Raw genomic sequence first — 23,413 nt, 5'->3', positions numbered from 1 at the left:
AAGCAACAGAATCGTCTTCCGTAGAATACATCTCAATGTAGAGCTAGATTGAGGCAACAGAGTCCGGAACAAAAAAAAAAGTTCTATAACTCTGTCATTGTTGAAATTCGAACATATGGGTAGAAGGATTTTTTTATCAAATATGATCGTCTATCACCTCCTGAATTTTTTTTTTCATGTGAGAAAGCTGTTTTCTGACTTTAAGGGGATGAATCAAAAATCAAATTCCTTTTTCATTTCAATGCAAAAAAAAACGAATAAAAAAACTGATTTTTTTGACTCGATTATATACAGTGAAAAGAAACCAGAAAATGTATATAATCGAGTCCGCGCTGTGGTTGTATGTATCCATACCCTCTTCGATGAGACATTTATTGTGCAGTTTCAGTACTAGACTGTTATTTTAAAACGTATATCAATAATGTTTTTAAGGGTCTTAGGAAGATCTGCACTAAGTGCATAGTGCACTTTGTTTTGTAACAATCGATTTCAGTTTCTGCTTTATTTTGATAGCAATAAGCCTGGCGATGACTTGAGAGTCGTAGTTTCGTGCTTCGTGAGACTTTGAACGGCAGTTCTGTTGAATTGTTGATTGTTTTTATATAGGTACAAATAGTTGCGATAGTATGGGAATGTTGACCCGCATATCGGTACTATTTGCTGTTTACTATTGAGCACGTAGTGCCGATGTCAACTACATTGTTGACATGTTTGTTTCTGTGCGTGATGTGTTTGGTATATAATGTCGATAGAGACATCGAAAAAATCACCGTTCAGCATCGTGAAGCTGAGATTCTGTTGCGTATCAACAACTGTTATTACCGTTCATAACATTCTATTCTTTCGTCAGCGCTTCAGCGCTGTTTTAAGATGTATGGCCATGACGAACACATTTTCGTAATCCCAGTTCATTGGTGAGGTACACGTCCGTGAAAATCTAACGATGACGTTCAAATAATCGCGAACATGTATGATGCGATATGTTGGAATCTGTCCCACACGCGTCGAAAATAAACATGAAAAGCTGTGATCAGTATTGCCACATTCAAATCTCATCAGAGGGGTCAAAAATCTTACTCATCTGCACTTTTTTTTCCAAAAATCTGTACCATCGAAAATATTCGTTGTAGAGAAAAAAAAAGAGTTATTAGAATTCATAAAATACTCATTTATTTGCTTCAAATACTAAGTTTCCAATTGCAGGTCATTCGAGTGTTTGATGATGCTTTTAAATGTTTTTTTTAAATCTAGATTGCATACTATAATTTTTTTAAATTTTTGAGCTGCCACCACGAAGTTTGACCAAGTCCTTTGATCTCGAAATAGGTTGCTGAGCCGATTTTAAAGCTAATTTTTGTTCTGACTATATTTAGAAAAAAATCGTTCGACAGCTGCCGAGGAGTGAGGCATAGTGAGAACGTTACAAACGAGGCAGCGAAGCGCCGAAAATGCGACCGTCAGTTTTTTCTAGGCATCCAATTTTTGTCCACAAACCCTGCCCATGCTCGTTTTGTGATTGTGATTTCCTTACGAAGTAATTTTATCTTTAGGCTACAGAATTAACTCTCCACATCTAGTACAATCCCATTGTAGAATCCTGGAAACGCTTCTAATACAACGTTAATTTGACTAGCAAAATTGGAAAAGTTTCTGGGAATTGAATTTGCCGTAGACATGAGCGTCTTATCATAAAATCGAATCTTTTTCTCATTTGTTTGATCAACTCCACGAAAAAAACTACGACAAATATCCTTTGAAATGATCTGCCTTTCGCTGTCCATTGTTCTGATGATTTGTTCTGCTGCTATTCCAACCTAAAATTCAAATGAATGAATGATTTCAAATGATTTTTACATTTATTAGCATTGGACATTGAAACAACGTAAGAATCCTCGCAGATATTAGTGAGAATGATCAAATAAAAATCTTCCAGCTCTTCATGTAGCATCGTGAATTCAGGATTTTCAGCCTGAAACAAACAATTCAATCTATTGATCTGGGGCAAAACATACGTCGCACCGTCCGACGCGAATCCTTTCAGACGATCCTTGTGAGGAATTTCGTCCTTATGAAACTGATCAATCATTGCATTGTAAATGCTTTTAAGATCAGCATCACCAAGCGATACTGCGGCGTAAAATTCATCATGTACCTTAATGTTGCTTTTCTCAAATGTAAGAAATTTCACAAATGGAAAAAATCTGTACCAATCTTTTGACGAAAATCTGTACTCTGTACCATACAGAATCTGTACCAAAAATAACGAAAAAATATGTACCATTCCAGATAAATCTGTACGTGTGGCAACACTGGCTGTGACCCATTCCATAAGGTTATGCAACAGAGAACCAAATTTCAAATCCAGTTTAAGGAGAAAATTGAAAAAAAGTTATTTGAATAAGTACTAGTTAGGGGCTGTCCACATACCACGTGGACAGAAAAAGCACAATTTTAGATATCCCCCTCTCCCTCCGTGGACAAGCGTGGACGTTTTCAATGTCCCTCCCCTTGTTGTCCATTGTCTCTTCTCGGAAACAAAACTCGGGAAAACATTGTATTGCGCCTTAAGGTGAAGGTGGAAGCTAGCCACACATGGCTGCCACAATGGCGCTCATTTCTATCATCTCCCTCCCTTACCCCTCGCCGGAAAATCAACAATTTTGTGAAACAGTGTGAAGAAAATTATCGTTTGCACACGCTTGCTTGCTTCCACCTTCACCTTAATTCCGTTTTATGTTCGTTTCTATTTTCTATTCTATGTTTTTACATTGATAAAAATGTTAACTTTATTAGTAATTAGCGGTTTGTAGTACTACTTGCGTCATTTTTATTAGTACTTAGTTGCAATTTCTATGCCAAATAACACGCCTTGAATGCATTCTGAGTGGCAAGCTCTAGAGTACGCGTGAAGTGCACAGTGCAAGTCGGAGGAAATTTCTTTGACGAAAAATTCCTCCGACCGGAACGGAAATCGAACCCGAACCCCCGGCATGTTAGGTGTGACACTAACCACTCGGCCACGGGAGCACAGTCTAAGCATCTATCCATTCTACAATAATCTTCCAATGATCGGTTGGAAATATTTTTGCCAATTTTTAGGACAAAAACAAAGGCCTAATTCAGTTTTGCTCCACGATTTTCGTCATCTTTTATGCCGCTCTATCCTCCCAGAATATGTTTGTTTCCTCGTAAAAAATGATTTATATATAAAAAAAGGTAACTTTATGCTATCCATAGAGTCGGAATTCGTATCCTTGAAAGAATTTCCCGGAGACCTGAACCTGCAATAATATGAACGTGCTGCATCTGGTTAGTTCAGCTTGTGGGATAACACATCACAGTCAGATTCCAAAATAATTTGTCATGTTGTCAAAGAGATAGAAAGTTTGGCGTTGTCCTGACGGAAAATGACGCTTATCACATTAACCATGGAGGTAGGAAGATAAGGGAGCTAGTGGATTTATGTAAGAGAAGTGGACTGAATAATAGCATTAGAGCTTCTTAAGAAGACCTATATGAGGAACATAAGATTAAGAATGCGATCAGCTAAAATAACACGAAATTTGCAATAAAAGAATCAAATTGGTTGCTGATTTAGAGTCTTGAGGAGTACACTCACGCATACTGAATCGGCCAGTTTGATTCTTTTATTGCAAAATTCACTACATGACCAAATAACGTGCTCGATATCATGATATCCTTTACTACAATAGTATAAATTGTTAGTAACATGATCTACGCGATAGAGATGCACATTTAGCTCGGAATGACATCAATCTGGACACATTTCTAATAAAATCTCGATCGAGGTCTAACCCTTTAACCAAGTTCGTGACTGTCGGTAGCAAGAAAAGAACCAAAGAGGCAAGCGAGAAACAATGATAAGGAACAATGTCATTATAAGGGAATGCAGGTATCGGTTCGGAATACATCTTGGTAAGCGACTGGTCTAAGCGTACCATCAGTACTTCGCGTGGCTGCAGGCATGAAATAGTGTTTCTTAGCCTATCCCTACCTCCCCGCGATGCCAGCTGGGGTACGAGTAACCATGTAACCATAGTGAGGATCAGGTAACCGACCCCGGTGGGATCTTGGTCGTATGCTGACAGGGAAGGGGGCCTATCCGAGCGTTTGTTCACCATGGATGTGCGGCTCGAAACAGTGTCTGTTCTCCATGTCAGGGGCGGCTGATCACTGTCTTCGTGCCAGCGGGGACTCTAAAACGAGCTGTGTACGTCGTTCCTCCGGTTAGACAGGGGGTTCATGCAGGCCCTGTAAGCCATCCGTGAAAATGAAACGCGCAGGAAAATTCACAAAGAAATTCGAGACAGGACAATCGAACTAGATCTACGCAAAGAACACGGACTAGAAATTGGAAACTCGGAACATGGAACTGCAAGTCTCCCAACTTTCTTGCGAGTACCCGAATTCTTTCGGAAATATTGAGAGCCCGCAATTTCAACATCGTAGCGCTAGCTAGCACCGATGTTGATAAAGAAGAGTTCTACTCGTAGATTGAGTTTGAATACGATCGTTGCCCAAAACACGACATCAAAATCATCATCGGTGATTTGAACGCTCAGGTCGGCCAAGAGGAGGAGTTCAGACCGGTAATTGGTAGGTTCAGCGCCCATCAGCGAACCAACGTGGCCTAAGACTTATCGACATTGTTTCGTGTCTACAATACCGTTACACCTGGAGATCACCACAACAAACAGAAATACAAATTAAACACGTTTTGATCGACGGTCGGCACTTCTCGGAAATTATCAACGTTAGAACCTATCGTGGCGCTAACATCGATTCAGACCACTACCTGGTGATGATCAAATTGCGTTCTAAACTGTCAGTCGTCAATAACATAAGACATCAGCGCTCACCACGTTGCTACAACATACTCGCAGAGTCTTGAAGCTGCGTTACCGGGGGTAGATGAAGTGACGGGTATGAACAACGAGGACAACGGAACGAATGGTTTGACGACGAGTGCCGAGGGTTCCGGAACGAGAAGGATGCAGCACGCGCTGCCATGCTGCAACGAGCGACTCGACAAAACATGGAACGAAACAAACTGAAACGAAGGCAGCGAACACATCTCGTTCGGGATAAAAACGCCGCCTGGAAGAGAAAGAGTGTGAGGAGATGGTGCTGCTTTATCGTTCTCGAGAATCGAGAATCGTGAAGATTCTTCAAAAAAAATAGACACCATAGGCAAATTTATTTCATTCGACTGGCGGTGGAATCACAAGGGGAGTGGCTTACACTATAATTCTTTGCTTGTATCCAAATTATCTTCCGTTGTTACTCTGGTTACTTCTTTTCCATTTGAAGGACACAAATTGGACCAATCAAAACGTGGCACATAGTGCATTAGGACAATGCCTGACATAACATCATTATTGAATTGTGTATCTCAAGAAAAATAAAATGTTATTCATTATGATAGATGCGTTGAAATATTTCCTATCAATTGATGCAAACATCTTTGCGATCTAGTAAGAAATGCTCGAGTTAAATTTTTTTAAATTTTTTCCTACTTGTTCAGTGCCCAGATTTTCACTTGCCCTCTATATTTACTTGGTTGGACGTAGTCCTACGTCAAAAAGTTTACAAAATTCTCCAAAATATCTTGTTTGTCAAGCAATCTGCACTTGAGGCAGAAAAAGTCAATCTATTATCACCACGATTAACAAGGAGATTAACCGGGAAGAGTGCCTGCAAAAACGGTTACCATTTTCCATAAAAAGCCACGATGAAAATGTCTATGCTAAAACAGTGATGGAGCAATATGAATCCAATTGGGTCAATGTTGTACCAAAACATGCAATTACTCGCAAATATAAGTTTTTAAAAGAGGTGCTGTGTTCAAGCATGATCTTGGGGGCAGCGATTAGTGTTAGGCTATTTTCATTGTTTACCAGGTCATTGTTTACCAGGTGACTTTTCGAATTACCGATCTGGATGCCTCTTCCTTGTGGCCCTGAACACTTAGATTACCAGTGGCAATTTCGACGTAGGATTTCAGCAGCGATCGTACTCTTCTTTATTCGTCATTGGTACTGTCTAGATGGGGCATGTGGACGCTGTTTCCACTGATACTGATGGACTGAATTCAATCCTCAATCAGCACATTCTTTTGTTTATTGATCAGTGCTGTATGTGTAAACGAAACCATTCAGTTGTCACTACATAATATACTATATTTTTAAACGGTTTTATTTAGCTTGTCCTGTAATTTGTATGTTTGTAACATTTTTGTCTGTAGCGCTTCACCACATTTATAGAAATTTGACCGCCCATTGATCTGTTATTTGGAACACACCTTTATCTCTGCAGTCATGATAAAACTGCGTATTTCAAGATTTCGAAAATCCATGATGGCGACCGTTACAAAAAGGCGGATTACACAATTTCTCAAAACTCCATCAATATGGGTATCAAATGAAAGGACTTGACCAGTAGAACACAGTTATTCATGAAAATGCAAATCCAAAATGGACGCCACCACACATCGGCGGATTACATATTTTCTCAAAATCTCGTTAAGGCAGTATTCTAGTCTACAATTTTGAAAAAAAATCATTTTTTTCCTTCATATTTCTGTAGTTTAGGCATTTAAGCATATAGCTTAGAAAGGACTTATCAGAAATCCTACTATTCACCAAGTTAGAGCCAATTTAATAATGCGGTATCTAACCTGGTGCAGCCATAGCAATGAATTTCAAACACGTTTTTTATCGAAACTAGTTTTATCAAACTGGCGTACACGATATTTCAAGTACTGCTGATGTCAAATTTATATGGATAAAATCTGCAGGCATCTCTCTATCGTATGAACCTCTAAAAAATGATAGTTTATAAATTTTACTATTTTAAAAAATCAGGAAACGTAAGAAAAAACGTTTTAAACCGCATTTTGTTTTTCAAACGGCCACCATTTTGTCAAAAAAGATGTTTTTGACTTGTCCGAGGTTCATGCGATAGCGATATCTTTACTGATTCAGAATCTGTTCATTTTTTTGTTTCAGAATACCAGAAGGGCTGAACTCGTGTACGCCATGGCACAACTTTTTTCAACCCTCTCACTTCATCAGCTCTTATCTATTTTAGTTATGAATATTTTTCCTTCGTTCAATTTTTGTTTTATTGTTAAAAGATAGATGAATAAATAATAACGTAATGGATAGTAAAAATATGCTTTGTATTATTTTTGCGGTGCTCGAAAAAATGACCGAAATTCGTGTCTCTACACTAGAATACTCCCTTAATATGGGTATCTAATGAAAGAACTTGAATAGTAGAACACAGCTATACATGTAAAAAGCAAATCCAAAATGGCCGCATAATGAAAACATTCCGAAAAAATTAAGCATAAATCAAACATTTTAAAAAACTGTGGAATGTTTTTATTGCAGAGAAACATACTAATAATACTAATAATAATTTACTAAAAACTAGAAAATAAAAAAAATAAAAATAATTTTTAAGTTAAGTGGTTTCATTGTTATAGAACATAATAATAATACAGATAATGTATTAAAAGCTTAAAAATAATTAGGCAAGTAGCAGTTAGTAGTTATCACACCCCTTCCTTTAATCTAGGGCATTGATGAGACTAAAATAAGATTGTGGGGCACGTTGGATTTCCGTTATCCAGAGTTGATAGCTTCATTAAATGCCCAACGATTTTACTTTAGTCTCATCAATGCCCTTTTTTCATGCTTATATTGCGACGAAAATAGTATTTTCAAAAGTTCACTACAGTCTTCATATTCAACAAATTAAAGCGGATGAATCGCATCTCAATCAAGCTATTGTTATTCTTAAAGTTCACAAGGAAGCATTCGCTTGTTAGAACTATTACTCATCTCATGGAATAATAATCTTAATTGGGGATGACTTACTCGTTGCTTCAAATGTGACGTAGATGCGTTCCCAAATGAAAGACTTATAATGAGACTGAGAAGTTTATACTTTTGAGGTCTACTATGCAATTAAATCTACATGCTGCTAGCACAATCTGATCGGATGAGGGGCTCAATGATGTTCTGCACTCTGCGCTTTATATTTGAATTTATACCATTTTGCTTCTCCACGAAACGCTAACATTCTCACCAAGTCTATGTCGGAAAATATTACTCAAGCATCGTCACAATTAAATGAATTGGGCATCCCCCATCAGTAGCTACCTGTCGCTTCAATGACGATGACGGCCTTTTTTTTCTAGAAGTCGTTAAAATCTGGTTTAGCTTAGAATACAACAGTGCTGAATAAGCTCTCCACCGAGCAAGTTCTACATCTGTTTTGAAAGCGCAGTGTTCGTGTTGTTCTCTGGTTCAGGGCCGAATTTGGCGTGAGTCATCATGGAAAAGCTCCAAATCGCAGATGTGGAAAATGAGTACACAAAATTTCCTGAGCTGAAACGAGAGGATGTTCAAAAAATTCGCGAATGGATGGAAAAACAACCCCACTTGCCGAAGATAAGTGGTATGTGTACAACTGCGTTATGCCCGGTTTAAATTTCATTTGTGGTTTCGGAATTTGTTTTAAATACCTGTTTCTTGTCGCCTGTCTTGTCATGTGTCGAGATAAATAAATAATTGGATATGCGAAACGAGTATACACGATAATAAAAAGTAACCCTTGGGTCAAACAATTTTATCTACGATTCCAGAATGACTATCTTTCAAAATGATATTTTTTTTAAATTAAAAATGGTAAAATGTCAAAGACTGGATGCCCAATCTTCTGAGCTACTCGTCTCATATATTTAAGAAACATAATATTCTATTTTTTTTATCCCAACAGTTTTATTTTATTAAGCTTATTTAGCAAATTCAGCTGTAACAGAGTCGAATTCATTCGTGTAAATTAAAGTTATAATATTCTAGTCGAAGGTTGTTGATCGGTGGGAGAATTTATAAGTTGAGTGTACTCGTTTCAAGTAGCTTCTGTTACTGGCCGGAGGAAGTTACGAGTTGTTGTTTAACCATGAATTAAATGTGATATGTTAGAGAACAAATGTGAATATTCCGATGGCTATTTTCTAACCGATGCTCCATCGACTTTCGAAACTGAGAATCGTAGATACGATTGATACGTACATGATGTGTACGTGATTGTGGTCTAGTGATGTTTTTTTTCTAATAAATGTAATATAAATTTCTATTGTAGCTCGTATATTTTCTGAATGTGTATGCAAGTGCATATATTTAGAATTTGAATTGAATAACGACATGAAAATATTTGTATATTTATACTATCTTACTGAACGTGCGAATCAATCTCGTATTTCAATGCGTAATGATGCTTACATGAGCTCTGTTCATTTTAAGGGAGGACTCCGGTCGGGAAGGTCGAAAAAATCAAATTTTCTTTTTTTAACATTTTTGGGAAGATATGCCCTCAAAAATGTTGTCCGCGTTTTTTTTCGAAACGCTGTTGAGTGGTATAGAAATCTCAGGATCTCGACCGATTTGGCTGAATTTTTTTATCAGCATGTAAAAATGAATTATCTAAATCATTACATAGCCGTTTTTAGATCTTTTATCAGGTTCTAAACAGCGATTTTTCATGAAAATTAACTCATTTTTAACAAAAATAGCCATCATTTTGGCAATTTTTCGAATTTTTAAATACTCTTATGTGACGCTTTAAGGGGGGACTCCGGTCTGGAAAATCGAAAAAAAAAGAATTTTTGTTTTATGCATATTTGGGAAGCTTATGCCCTCAGATTTGTTATTTTTTAAAGGATTTTTCGATATTTGATTTCGTTGGAAAGTTACAGCAAAAAGTATGAAGTCACCTCAAGGGATATAGTATTGCTGTACGAATTTTAAAACGCGTTTTTCTCGAAACCATGTTAGTTCAACTGGTGGTATCGATATCTCAGGATCTACTCGACCGATTTGGCTGAAATTTTTTATCAGAATGTAAAAATGAATTATCTAAGGCGTTACATAGCCGTTTTTTGATATCTCATTTTTTCGATTTAAAAAAAATTGCTATTTAGAGATCCTGCTGTCAACAGCGTCATGATCATTATTCGTGCACCCAAAAACTGACAACTACGAAGTTTCGGAAAGGCAGTTTTTGCGCTAGATACCAAGACTCCGTACACATTTGAAGGCTGCTGAAATTAATTCTAATGATGTCAATAATGAGATTGCACTGGATGTGTTACAGTTGATCATGAAGTGTGACTTCCAAGAATCGGTTCCAAATCTCACAGTGAATTTAAAGTTGTTCCTAGCCTTGTACGTTTCTGTGGCATCTTGTGGAGAGGCTTTCAGAGTTGAAATTTATTAAAAATTTGCGGTCGACGATGGGTCAGACTTAATACGTTGAGCCCCGTACCGTTATTGCTGGGCATTTCACTGAGCCCGCAGGAAGAGAGCAAAAGCGCACGGGGAGCACTTGTACAATATCAATGTCGATCTCAGCTCCCAAAGATATTCATTTCATGAGATTTATTTGAGTCACATTTCGACATCCACAAATAAACCATATTTTATTTATTTTCTTATTTTGTAACTGTCAGTTCCAGTGACCAACTCGCGAAGACTTTGTGATTTCTTGTTCGCCCTATCAAATATTATAAGAAATACGTTTCTTATTTAGATATGTTTGATTTTTCATTCGAAAACAAAAACTAAGTATTATAAGGGGTGACACCCTAGTAACCCGCTCTGGGGGCCACCCGGTCACGCTACGCCACTGGTTGTATGGGTTGAGAAGTATCGTGATTTTTAATGAAAATTTATCCCAAAATACTTGGAATAGCGAAATCTATGAAGATTATGCTATGCGCATCCCAACGGAGGCTAAAACCTTCCCGACCGATCTTTTGGTCCCTTTGGTCGGTTTTCGTGGCTTGTCAGCCACTCTGCAGACTGCCTATTGGACTCAGGAGTGTGGTAATGGATCCACGTTTCATCCATTGTAGAAAAAAAAACAAAACTTAGAAAGAATTCCACTCTATTACGCTTCAACAACGCCAAACCGGCTGTTTAATAATCAACGTGCCGCTGTTTTTGGTCGACGGTCAGCAAACGCGTCACCCATCGCGCGGATAGCTTTTTCATGTCCAAAATGTCGTGCGCGTAACTTCATTTTACTACTGTTCAAAACGAGTCGATGCACTTGTTTTACGATTTCCGGATTCGTAGCCTCTTTTGGCCTTCCACCACTGCATAGATTGTTCAGGAGTTTTTCACATCAAAAAGCAATGTTTGATCAAAATACTATATTCCTCTTTTTCCATTTTCTATACGAATGCTCAGGTAGTGACACTCAAACAAATGTAGTTTGTGCACAAATGAAAAATATCCCGGGACTTTTCGGCTTATGTAGTATACTTTAGGACGAAAAACTGTAATCTGCACCATACAGGACCTGAACCAGTAGAATTGAAAAAATCCGTATCTTTCCAGATAAAACTGTATGTGTGGCAACACTGTCTGGCAGGACCTTTTTTCGAGCTACTGCACTTTATCTTCGAAGAAGTTATCCTCACTGAGATTCTTAATCGCCCCATTGACGACGTATGGACTTTTTTTTGCACAATCCCAAATGAAAAGAGAAAAGAAAACAGAGAGAGAGAGAGAGATATCTGCTCGCATACATACAAACCATTTTTAAGCTTTTAAAATAGCTTATTATTTACGCATTTGACTCTCATGCACAGGAAATGACATCTTTTCTGGCAAAGATGAAATGTTTTCTGCCAACGCTAGTTTGGGTGTTGTATCTTTTCGTGCATGAAGCTCAGATTCTCAAGCTGTGCGAGCAAAATTTTGAAGCGTTGCTCCTATTGCTTGGACGTCAAAATCAAAATAGAGGAATCATATGAATAAGGCTTTTCAAAGGCGCACTAAAAAGAAATTCATCATATTTAAGTTAACCAAATTTTGATCGTTTTACCCAGTATTGGTTACTGTGACGAATCGTTAGATTGGGAAGGGGCTCAATACATTCAATATTCCACGAACATTTTACCGTCAAAAAGATTTGTTTTCGATGGATAACCTATGACAGGGGTTTTCAGATTTTTTCATGGCAGAGTACTTTTTCTAGCATTTGACGGGGCACTCGCATTTTTTAATCAATAGAACAAATCCTATTTGCATTGACATTGCCTAACTGGGAACAACTCTATTTTGATTGCTCGTCACAGTTACGCTACATCTGAGCCGAAGTAAACAAGATAAATCACTATATGCCCAGTGAAATTAGATTAAAGAATGTTTTTTTTCCAAGGTGGGGTTTCAAATGGGAGCATTTGCTGTAACTTCGCGGAGCACAAATTTCCCGCGGAGCACCATTTGAAAACCCCTTACCTATGAAATAACAATTGCACGATTTTTCCTTTGGGTAAATTGAGAATTTTTCTAAATCACTGTAAACAGCACGAGAGCACTTAGATGTTTAAACCTTTTTGAAAATGTATATAATAAACACCATGAAACTGTCTATCTTATGTCAGATTTTACGCATTGTAGCTGGTGGTCGCGTATCTCAGAAATAATCGAGAAGTACTTTTTTTACTATATAATGAAAAGGAAGACCTTAGTTTGTTTGTCAATTCATGTTTAATGTTCCTACCGAGATTATTTCAAGAACTTACACTTAGATGATTATTTAGTTTTACTATAATGTATGCATGTATTCATTTGTCCAGTTATCGAATTACCCACTCGTGATTCGTTCGGGTAGCGCTTGTTGTAGACCATTATCGGTGTGGCACATTTCATATTAGGTGTATTGGCAGTGGTAATACTTCATCAATCATTGTAGGGTTTTATGTAAGTATCAATGTAACAACCCATTGTAGTGATTTAATATTCCACAATTTGATTACTATATTTTTTTTAGATTTGGAAATAGTTCTATTCCTGCATTCAAATTATTCTCGCATTGAGCCAACGAAGCAAACCATAGATGCGAATTATACATGCCGTACCCACGTGCCAGAGTTTTTCGCAAAATGGGATTATTTATCGAGTGAATTCAAAACAATAATGGATTTAGTGTAAGTTATGAGATCAACATTCATAGTTTATAATTCAAAACGTTTAACTGCTTTCAGGACAATAGTGCCACTAGCCATTCCAACGGAGGACTCTTGTAAGGTAGTTTACGGGCGCTTGATCAATACTGATGTTACCGAATTTACATTTGAGTACACATTGAAGTTGTAAGTGGAAATGGATGGGTTTTCACAATAAAATGATCTTGGAAGTCTTTTCGCCATAATTATGATAGAGACATATGAGGGGCTTAGAATGCAAGGTGTGTAAGTGACTTGATCGATTTCTCTTCATCAACTTTTTCTTTAGTTAATAATTCAATTGCAAAAACGTTCCAATTTAAGTTTGCTATAGAATCTGATAGGTGAGGTTCTGACCTATCTTCCACATTGTCAAATACAGCTGGGAATGAATTTGAGGCTAAGCTATGACCAAAAGAGAGAGTCGATGTAGAGAAATCGATCAAATCACTTAAACCTCTTTCATTCTAAGCCTCTCATATGTAATTTTAGTGGATTCTTGCGTATATCGTTGTCAGTAGACGATGTTCGAAAGCGTTACAGAGATATAGCCTTCGGTCTTACAATGCATTCTCAAGTTTGTTATTTTGAGCCGTTGTTCACAACGGACCTCAACAGACACACTTTCCTTCATTAACCTACCATTTAGGCTGCTCCAAAATATAAATAAAAATACCAGAAATGACCGGAGCTCCAATCACTTCGAATCTGGAATTATAAAATCGGCTCCATCTGGAGGACTGAGGTAACAGCTAAGCAAGCCAAAACTTTCCAAGTACTTCGTCTGTTTTAATGAACGGCACAATACGCTTTTTCATGCACTCTTGCTTGCACATCTTAAAGTACATAACGGGTGAGTCATAAGCAGCGGGAATAAATGAAAACACGTTTGGTACAATAGATTTTTCTAATTCAATTCTTTATTGCATTTTCACAAGTCCATACAATGTGCGTTTGAGGAGTGAAAGAGTTAGATAGATAATGCAATCTTCCTCAAGATTCCCGGGATCCTCGCCATCATGGACTGGATCACCTTGAGGTTCACTTTTCTGGCACATCTGATGATTGTTGAGCAGTGGTGTCCTAATCGTTTTGGTATACCGACTATGACCCGAGTATGACCCAACACGACTCGATCAGCCGCGGCTGGGGTACATTTGGAGAGACACTTCTTGGCTAACCAGATTATTCACCTGTCCCCAGGCTTCTTAATGGCAAAGAGGGACTAAGCTCTGCGAAATCCACGTATCTGCATGTTCCAGTTGTTTTAGGCCTGACAGAGGAATTGTCGGACAATCGCTCGTGTGCTAAGGAAGATCGGCTCATGAATGTCGGCTAATTCCTTCTCCATGTTCAACATCTTAAATGCTTCCAGAAGAATCGTCGTGACAATTACAGTTTCAGAGAGAACGACTGGAACAATCCTTGGGACATTTCTTAGCCTCCACAGTTCGTTGATCAACCGTATAGCCTCCTCCGATTTCGGATGCTATCCAAGTCTTATAGAACTTTGACATGACAGATGCTCGAGACGAAAGCCTTAATACTTAGTTAGAACTTTGGTGTATAACTTTAAGGCGCGATTTTAGCCACAAGATTGTCAGTTGGCATCCGATTTAATCGTTTGTTGGCACGGACGGACTGATGACCTACTCGTAGACAAATAATCCGAACAGTAGTTTGGGTTTGTTCGAAATGTTCTCAATACCTTCAAATGAAGCTGTCGCTTGTAAGTTCCACTGCGATGCGTATTTCATCGATTTTTGTACCTGATCAAGCCGTATTTTGTTTCGTTCTCAGACTTTGGTATTAATTATTAATTATTATTAAGATCAATTTTCTATTCTCGGCTTCCATTTTCATCACAGAAAATGAACACAGCAAAATAAACTCCTTGGGTGCTTCTATAAAACGAGCAATTCCGGATAGTTGGTGACTAGAGCTTTACTTTGTTGAGGATGGTGAAAATTATTTAAGAAAGATAGTGCCATTCTACACGAGCCCTGTAAATTGAGACATTTCTGTGGATAGGTTGCATTCGTTTCATGCATTATAACATAAATTGTGATATTCATACACCGAATCTATTCAAATGAGAGAAGAAACAACACAGAGTATGTTCACAAGTTTAATTTTGTTGCAATTCACAGTCTGCTATCGTCAGCTGATCTGATTCAGAGGGAACATGGCGCTGTTTATGGGTACAGATTTATAATTGATATGGAAGGCGTTACGATGGGTCACGTGACCAAATTGACGATCAGCATTGTTAAGAAATTCTTACACTATCTCCAAGAGGCAATGCCAGTGCGTTTGAAGGGAATACATCTGATAAATGTTGTGCCCTTCATTGATAAAATAATGATGCTGGTCAAACCATTCATGAAGAAAGAACTCGTCGACATCTTACACCTTCACAGTGCCATCAATAGTATATATCCGTTCGTGCAGAAACAATGTCTCACCGGAGAATTGGGTGGAAACGCAGGATCGCTTTTTGATATAAGAGGTATGTTAGGGTCATATCAAAGAGTTCCAATTTTACTAACCCAAGTTCTTTCAGATGAAATCAATCAGCATCTTCTAGATAATCGAGACTTTTTCCTCGAAGAGGAGAAAAAAAGGGTTGTTGAGGAGAGGAGACCTGGAAAACCAAAAGATTCTGGATCTATTTTCGGAATGGAAGGAAATTTCAAGAAACTCGACATTGATTAAATAAAAACTTTTATGTTGAATTGAAGAAATATATACTTACTATATAAATTTTATCAATTACATGACCGATGTGATATATTATCGATGAATGATTACAATAAAGTGTATATTATGACTATTTTATATGAGATTGGCGAACATTTTTATTGGTGGTGGAGCCCAATTTTGTCAAGTCAAATGAATTTGTATAGCCCAGTAAAACTCATTTCGATGTATTTTGCGTCCGTGCGTACGTCCGTTCAAAACAGTAGCAAAACAGAGACTGGCGGTTTCCCACACCAAAGCCGCTATTTATAGCGCTGCTTTTTATTATTTTTTTCTTGCTTGGATAGGACGATGTGCGATGGTCTGCTAAGAATGTTTTCGTAATGGTATTGACATATTAAAACTGTACCTCTCCGCTACGTTGGATGTTACTTTTGGTCGACACAGTTTGAGAAGCACAAATTGAACCAATCAAAGTATGGGGTTTGAGTTTGGATAATGCTCGATGTTTTTCAATTATCCAATAGTGTGTTTCAATAAATTATTATTCTGTTTATCGTGATGGATACAAAGAAATATTTCCAACCGATTGATACGAACATCACAGCGATCTACCAATGAATTATAAGCATTCGAAATTTCTCATAACCACGTTTAAATTTCCATTCACACCCTATATCTGCCTATTTAAAGTAGCTCTACGTTGAAATGTTAACAATGAAAGTAGAAATGAATAAGGACTGGAAAATATAATTTCAGATAAATATAAAGCTTTGAATTAAGTCACTCAGAAGACATGTTTCCTTCTTATTCCATATTACATAGTCGTTGAAACATATTTAGATGGATAAAACAGGAACACTCAACCATCGTCATTTAGATAACCATTCAAGATAATGCATATTACGGAAAAGTGATTCCAACAAAACTTTGAAGAGTAGGAATATTTTCGTATTTAGCCTTTTTTACATGGATAAGCAAACAGGTATTTATTATTTATTCTGAATAAACCCCGTAAAACATCCATGTTGGCAATCGTAATTAATATCATTTTTTACAGACCTAGAGCTCATACTTTTCCTCGTATCGAATTATTTTAAAATGGAGGCGGCTAAGCAAACGATCGATTGTTATTATACGTGCAGAACCCATGTTCCGATGTATTTTGCCAATCGGGACATGTTGAGCCCAGGAACCAAGAAAGCTATGGATACTATGTAATTTATTTAACTAGTCAAATACCAAGTAAAACTGTTCATTTATGGTTTCAGATATGGCTTAGCGTTGCAAAAGCAGACACACGAGGGATACGTTGTGTTCTATGGAGCTCTGAAGGATTTTAACCCAAGCAATTTTGATCTGGCAGAACTTTTGAAACTGTAAGTTGAACATGCTTCAATGAGGGTGAATCATTATATATTTAACTATTTTACAGGATGATATATATTTTCGATCTGCACTTCATGGAGCATGGGTCTGCCAAGGGATATCGAATTGTGATCGACATGGATGGAGTGTTGTTCGGGCATGTGGCAAGACTAGGCGTTTTGCCGATTAAGCACTTTTTGTACTATCTACAGGAAGCAATGCCGATTCGTTTGAAGGGTTTGCATTTCACAAACATTGTGACGTTCATGGACACAATTTTGGCCCTGTTGAAGCCATTCATGAAGAAGGAACTTCTCGATGTCCTATTCCTGCACACTTCCAACGAACAAATGTATCCATATGTTGACAAGGAATGCCTTCCAAAAGATCGTGGAGGCTATTGCGAGAGCCGCGAAGTTCAAACCAGTGAGTACCGGCTGTGTTGATATTACCACGTCCATTGTTATGTATGAACTTCCAGAGAAATGCTATGAACGTCTATTGGAGGTTAAGGATTACTTCTTGGAGGAAGAAAAAACTAGACGTGTTGACGAAGGTAAACGACCTGGAAAACCGAAAACAGCTGGGGAATTATTTGGAGTAGAAGGCAATTTCCGGAAATTGGATATCGACTAGGGATATGGTTGTTGCTTTGACTTTGGCAGTGGGTTTGGTAAATTGTTAATTGAATTATTGTATTTATTGTTTAAAGTTGGATTGTATTAATCATAGTTTTTAATATACGGATGCTGATTTTCAATTCAAATGATTTTTTGTAACTCGTTTCTTTTTTTTAGCTGCCCCGAAAGCTTTCGTTTTGTCAAAAGTCGTTGACCTGTGGTGGTTCAATAGAAAAATTAAAGACGCGATTGGTTGATATTTCGCAACGATATAATAACCGCTCCTACTTAAATTGGAGATTATGAGACTGTGTTCTACTAGTCAAGCGCTTTTATTCGATACCCATATTGGCTGTTCAATATAGAATTATTATACAAATTATTCAAAGTTTCCGTAAATCAAAAATAAAATACTCTGGATAATCGAGTTTAAAATTCCGGATAATCGACTCCTGGATAATCGATCCGACCTGTCTGAGACGAACCAGTCCACGAGGCTTAATGTCTCAAAAATAAAGAATAAAAAAAAGAGTCCGACCTGTATTAACTTAACAATGTATTTTGATGTGATGTTTTTATTAAGAAAATATTTTGTCGCTTGAGACATTTATGCGATTATTCAAATAACATGAGACATTTATGCAAACAGTAGTGCTGATACTTATGAACAATTTTTTCATCACACCAAAGTGTTACAAAGTGCAAAATTTTGCTGTTATGATTTTTGTCCCATATTCCTATGCATTCAACGCACTCTACGTTGTCTTGTGTGGGTGACTAATTTGTTTGATACTGAGTACCGTTATCTATTACTCGTAGGAGCACTATATTGATTCGTGAACAGGTTCACATCAAGCTTCATTTAGGAAACGCATAAACTGGTACTTGGTTGAGTAAAATATGAGATTAGCATGGTTTCTTGCTGTGGTGGCTGGGGGCAGAAAACGACCAACAAGGGGTAAACAGAAAAATTTTAGCTTGTATACGAAAAAAAGAAGAATTAAATAAATTTAGTCTTGTTACTTTCCGTTTTTCGAAAAATATTATAGGTCAATTTATTGTTGTTCAAGATAGCAAGCGGTTTTTATTATGAGAACTGAAAATTACAGTACATTTTCCATTATTAGAAAAAAAAAGTTGGAAAATCGAACTTTTTTGAGAGGTAAAGTGTGCACCTGTGAGGGGCAAAGTGGTCACTCGCACGTATCATGCTAGAAGTGATTTATGCCAATTTACTTGCCTAAATTTGTTTCAATCTTTAATGAAATAGTAGGTACATGTATGAAATGAGCTAGGTCTATTCACCTAGAATCGTTATTGAAATTTCCTCATTTTCTCAAAAGCATAATAGGAAACACATAACGTTATTCATAATGAGACTTGGTTTTGGTTGGGTTGCCATATTTTTCCTGGGTCAGAAGTACAAAAGGGACACGTTTAAGAGCAGAAGGTGATAAGGTATATCACAGTGGATGTAAACCTTTTGACGTAGGACTACGTCTTTCATTTCTATACCGGGGTGTAAAACCAAAGTTTCGAGAACGAAAGCGTTACGCCGGAGACCGAGATTTTGAGCGTTAATAGCTCTTAAACAACTGAACGAAATGGTATGATAAACACTTCATTTGAAAGATAAAATGTCTACGCGTCATATACTTGTTACTTTTTCATCCAAAAACTTGTTTCAATAGTCTTAAAATTGCTTTCAAAACAGGCTATTGAAATCACCAATCGGTATATAAGCGAGCGCCGCTCGTAAACCCACTCAGTTATGATTGAACAGCGATTGGAGCATGTTGTCGCTGTTGTTGTGAAGCTAATTTCGTTTATCATGAAAGCGCTGATGAACGGTGTCACCAAGAGCCTGTTTGTGCACTTAAGGCCAAAAGGGAATCCATTAGGAGGAGAGTGATGCGACGGTTCCGCTTGAAACATCGGAGCAGCCGCCACACACACACACATACACGCGCGGAATTCTCGTTGCTGAAAAATAATCTGCCAGTTCCCCTGGGAATTGAAAAATACATTCATGCGAAATAGTTTATTTTAATGTTTTCTATCCATATAACACTGCAACCAAATACATTTGGTTTTGTTATTTTTCAATCAATCGCAATTAACAGGAAAGCTTCTGAATATTTTTTCCCCATCAGTGGAAATTTTCGTATTCAATGTTGGATGCATAACATGAAAAACGGAAAATGTTTTACATCGCGAAAATCAAGTCATTTTCGAGCGATTATTTGCTTTCTACTCATATAATGCTGCGACCAAATACATTTCGTTTTGGATTTTTTCAATCAAGTGCGATCAACGTAAGACCACGTCTTTCGGCAATTTATTAGAGGTGCAATGAATATTTAGGAATTCCCGCTCTACGCGCACTGGCAAACAATGTTTACTCAACAATTTCTCAAACGAGAAATGGGTGTTGTGAGAAAGGATTAGCGAACGCGAAAACGACAAACGGGAGAAAGATACGTTTGGAGGTTGAAGGAAATTGGCAGAAAACTTCTTCATTCTATCATTCAAATAATGTGATTCATACCACATCGTTTTGCCAGAAAGAGATTATTAATGCTCAAAGGAGGAATCGAGTCCTCCGAGGAAATTACCCAGCGCAAATTAGAGTCGACTATCGATTACGGCATTCGTACACAAATAATTTTATAATGCAGTTTCACCAAAGTGATTTCTTCGGATATATTCACTACATCATATCATGTATTTCATATTCTTCATTAAGAAATCCATATCCATGGCACCTATCGGTAACGAATTATTATCGAAACCACGATTTTCGCTAAATGCTCCTTTTAGTTCGGCCTGTAAAAAACTTTTCTAAACACTAATCCATCAAATTTGGAGCCCTGAAAAGGGCCGTTGATTATATGCTAAGCTAATATAGCAAGCTCTCCTCGGATACGATGGGCCAGCTAGATGTCCTTGGGCATGATGTGACGCGTTTTGCATGGATAGCACACAAATTGGTATCTTCGAATAAGCCTCCTGCAGCGTCATAGCCGCGGAACTTTGGAAGCGCAAGTCGGTTTTGAAGTCCTGAGCAATTCCACGAACCAAATGCTGCAAAGGTAGCTTGCGGATCAGCAATTCGGTCGACTTCCGATAGCGATGAATTTCACGCAAAGTTCCCGGTCGATAGCGATGTGGCTTCTCCACCTATCCTGCTGCTGGTGCGCTTATCCGAGCTGACTTCGTGTGCCTTACCACCGAATGACTAACGAGCTGTCTGCGAAAGACTAACGAGCTCGAGTCCTCACGGTGCGAGAGTAGAGTAAGAAATGAACGAAAGCAAAGGAAGCGTCATTTTATAAACCATAAAAGTATAGAATCTAAATCCCACCCTTATTATATTCGTGAGTATACAGTAAGCTTATACAATAAAGAGGGTGGGGTTTACATTCGATTCTTTTATGTTTTATAAAATGACACTTCCCTTGCTTTCGTTCATTTCTTACTCTACTCTCGCACCGTGAGGACTCGTTTCATCGGGACTAAGCAGACAGCTCGTTAGTCCTTCGGTGGTTAGGCACCACGAAAGCAGCTCGGATAAGCGCATCAGCCGCAGGAAGCGTGAAGAAGCCACATCGCTATCGACCGGGAACTTCGCATGGAATTCGTCGCTATCAGAAGTCGACCGAATTGCTGATCCGCAAGCTACCTTTGCAGCGTTTGGTTCGTGGAATTGCTCAGGACTTCAAAACCGACTTGCGCTTCCAAAGTTCCGCGGTTATGACGCTGCAGGAGGCTTATTAGAAGATACCAATTTGTGTGCTATCCATGCAAAACGCGTCACATCATGCCCAAGGACATCCAGCTGGCCCATCGTATCCGAGGAGAGCGTGCTATATTAGCTTAGCATATAATCAACAGCCCTTTTCAGGGCTCCAAATTTGATGGATTAGAGTTCAGAAAAGTTTTTTACAGGCCGAACTGAAAGGAGTATTTAGCGAAAATCGTGGTGTCGATGATAATTCGATACCGATAGGTGCCATGGATATGGATTTCATAATGAAAAATATGAAATATATGACATGATGTAGTGAATATATCCCCATATCGAAGAAATCACTTTGATGAAACTGTTTACCGTTTGTCGTTTTTAATTGTTGGGAAAGGGCATTATTTCTGCTGACTAAATTCCAAGAAAAAATCCATTCCTTCTTTAAGCGTGATTCATTCTGCTTCGGATCAACGGAACAGTATGATAATCATTTCGTACAAAAGATAAAATTTCCAAGAGTTATATGATTGCTATTTATTGAGTCGAAAAATTGTTTCAATAGCTTAATGATAGCTTCGAAACAGGTTATTGAAATCATTCGTATCCGTATGTAGCGCGCCCACTTGGAAACCCATTAATCTTATTGGAATGTAAGATGGGGAAGCTCATACTTACGTCTATGCATTATGCTGTACACTACAGACTTTTTTTTCCGTACTGATTAAGAAGCCGACCGAACTATCGGTCGACAAGTCAGTCTGCAGTCGGCGAGGGCTCTTAATTTCGTTTTTGCAGGCCGAACCGAAAAAAATTCAGTCGAGTTAACTCTTTTTTACAGTAATGCTTTTGAATCCGGACACTTTGCATTACATTCAATATCATACCACAGCCATAACATTTTTTTCATGTTGAATTTATGCGATTAATAGTTGCTAATATAGTTACTGATAGTTTCTTGATAGTTACTAATCAATCGCATTAATTCAACATGCAGAAAATGTTGTGGCTGCGGTATGGTATTATATGTAACGCAAAGTGTCCGGATTCAAATACATTACTGTATACTTACTTCGATGTTATTCGTTTCTCTCTCAGGGTAAGCAACGAAGGGTGGGGTTTAGATTCTATACTTTTATGGTTTATAAAATGACGATTCCTTTGCTTTCGTTCATTTCTTACTCTACTCTCGCACCGTGACGACTCGTTTGTTTGGGACCAAGCAGATAGCTAGTTAGTCTTTCAGTGGTAAGGCACATGAAACCAGCTCGGATAAGCGCACCAGCCGCAGGATAGGTGAAGAAGCCACATCGCTATCGACCGGGAACTTTGCGTGAAATTCATCGCTATCGGAAGTCGACCGAATTGCTGATCCGCAAGCTACCTTTGCAGCTTTTGGATCGTGGAATTGCTCAGGACTTCAAAACAGACTTGCGCTTCCAAAGTTCCGCGGTTATGACGCTGCAGGAGGCTTATTCGAAGATACCAATTTGTGTGCTATCCACGCAAAACGCGTCACATCATGCCCAAGGACATTCAGCTGGCCCATCGAATCCAAGGAAAGGGTGCTATATTAGCTTAGCATATAATCAACGGCCCTTTTCAGGGCTCCAAATTTGATGGATTAGAGTTTAGAAAAGTTTTTTACAGGCCAAACTAAAACGAGAATTTTCGTTTGGATGCCATACAGCATCGAGAAAATTCCGGAAAGATCTAATCGTTGCTGAAAAATAATCTGCCAGTTCCCTGGGAATTGAAGAATACATCCATGCGAAAGAGTTTATTTTAATGTTTTCAAATTATATGGCGAACACAGCGACCAAATACATTTGATTTCGTAATTTTTCAATCAAGTGTAATTAGCTGGAAAGCTTCTGAAGATTATTCTTTCCCATCAGTAGGATATTTTCGTATCCAATATTGGATGCATAACAT

The 23,413-nt window shown here is 38.0% G+C and overlaps 1 protein-coding gene across 1 annotated transcript; it reads left to right on the top strand.

Moving 5' to 3' along the window:
- The first annotated feature begins 8,218 nt into the window (after positions 1–8,218).
- On the top strand, positions 8,219–17,882 carry LOC129766292 (uncharacterized). Its single transcript, XM_055766814.1, has 9 exons — positions 8,219–8,487; positions 12,874–13,030; positions 13,088–13,195; positions 15,199–15,557; positions 15,612–15,761; positions 16,809–16,965; positions 17,020–17,127; positions 17,184–17,542; positions 17,598–17,882. The coding sequence occupies exons 1-9, from the start codon at positions 8,364–8,366 to the stop codon at positions 17,750–17,752; spliced, it is 1,677 nt and encodes a 558-aa protein (XP_055622789.1). The 5' UTR covers positions 8,219–8,363; the 3' UTR covers positions 17,753–17,882.
- Positions 17,883–23,413: the final 5,531 nt, after the last annotated feature.

The sequence above is a fragment of the Toxorhynchites rutilus genome, chromosome 2 (assembly GCF_029784135.1).
Source record: "Toxorhynchites rutilus septentrionalis strain SRP chromosome 2, ASM2978413v1, whole genome shotgun sequence".
In the NCBI taxonomy this organism is placed as follows: domain Eukaryota; kingdom Metazoa; phylum Arthropoda; class Insecta; order Diptera; family Culicidae; genus Toxorhynchites; species Toxorhynchites rutilus.
Note: the sequence above shows the minus strand (reverse complement) of the source record. Positions and strands in the feature narration are given on the sequence as shown.

Excerpts from the sequence above, each read along its gene's own strand:
- LOC129766292 (XM_055766814.1), top strand. The coding sequence starts at position 8,364 with ATGGAAAAGCTCCAAATCGCAGATGTGGAAAATGAGTACACAAAATTT. Across the intron at positions 13,031-13,087 it reads AAAACAATAATGGATTTAGT|GACAATAGTGCCACTAGCCA; the intron begins GTAAGTTATGAG and ends AACTGCTTTCAG. Across the intron at positions 17,128-17,183 it reads CTGGCAGAACTTTTGAAACT|GATGATATATATTTTCGATC; the intron begins GTAAGTTGAACA and ends ACTATTTTACAG.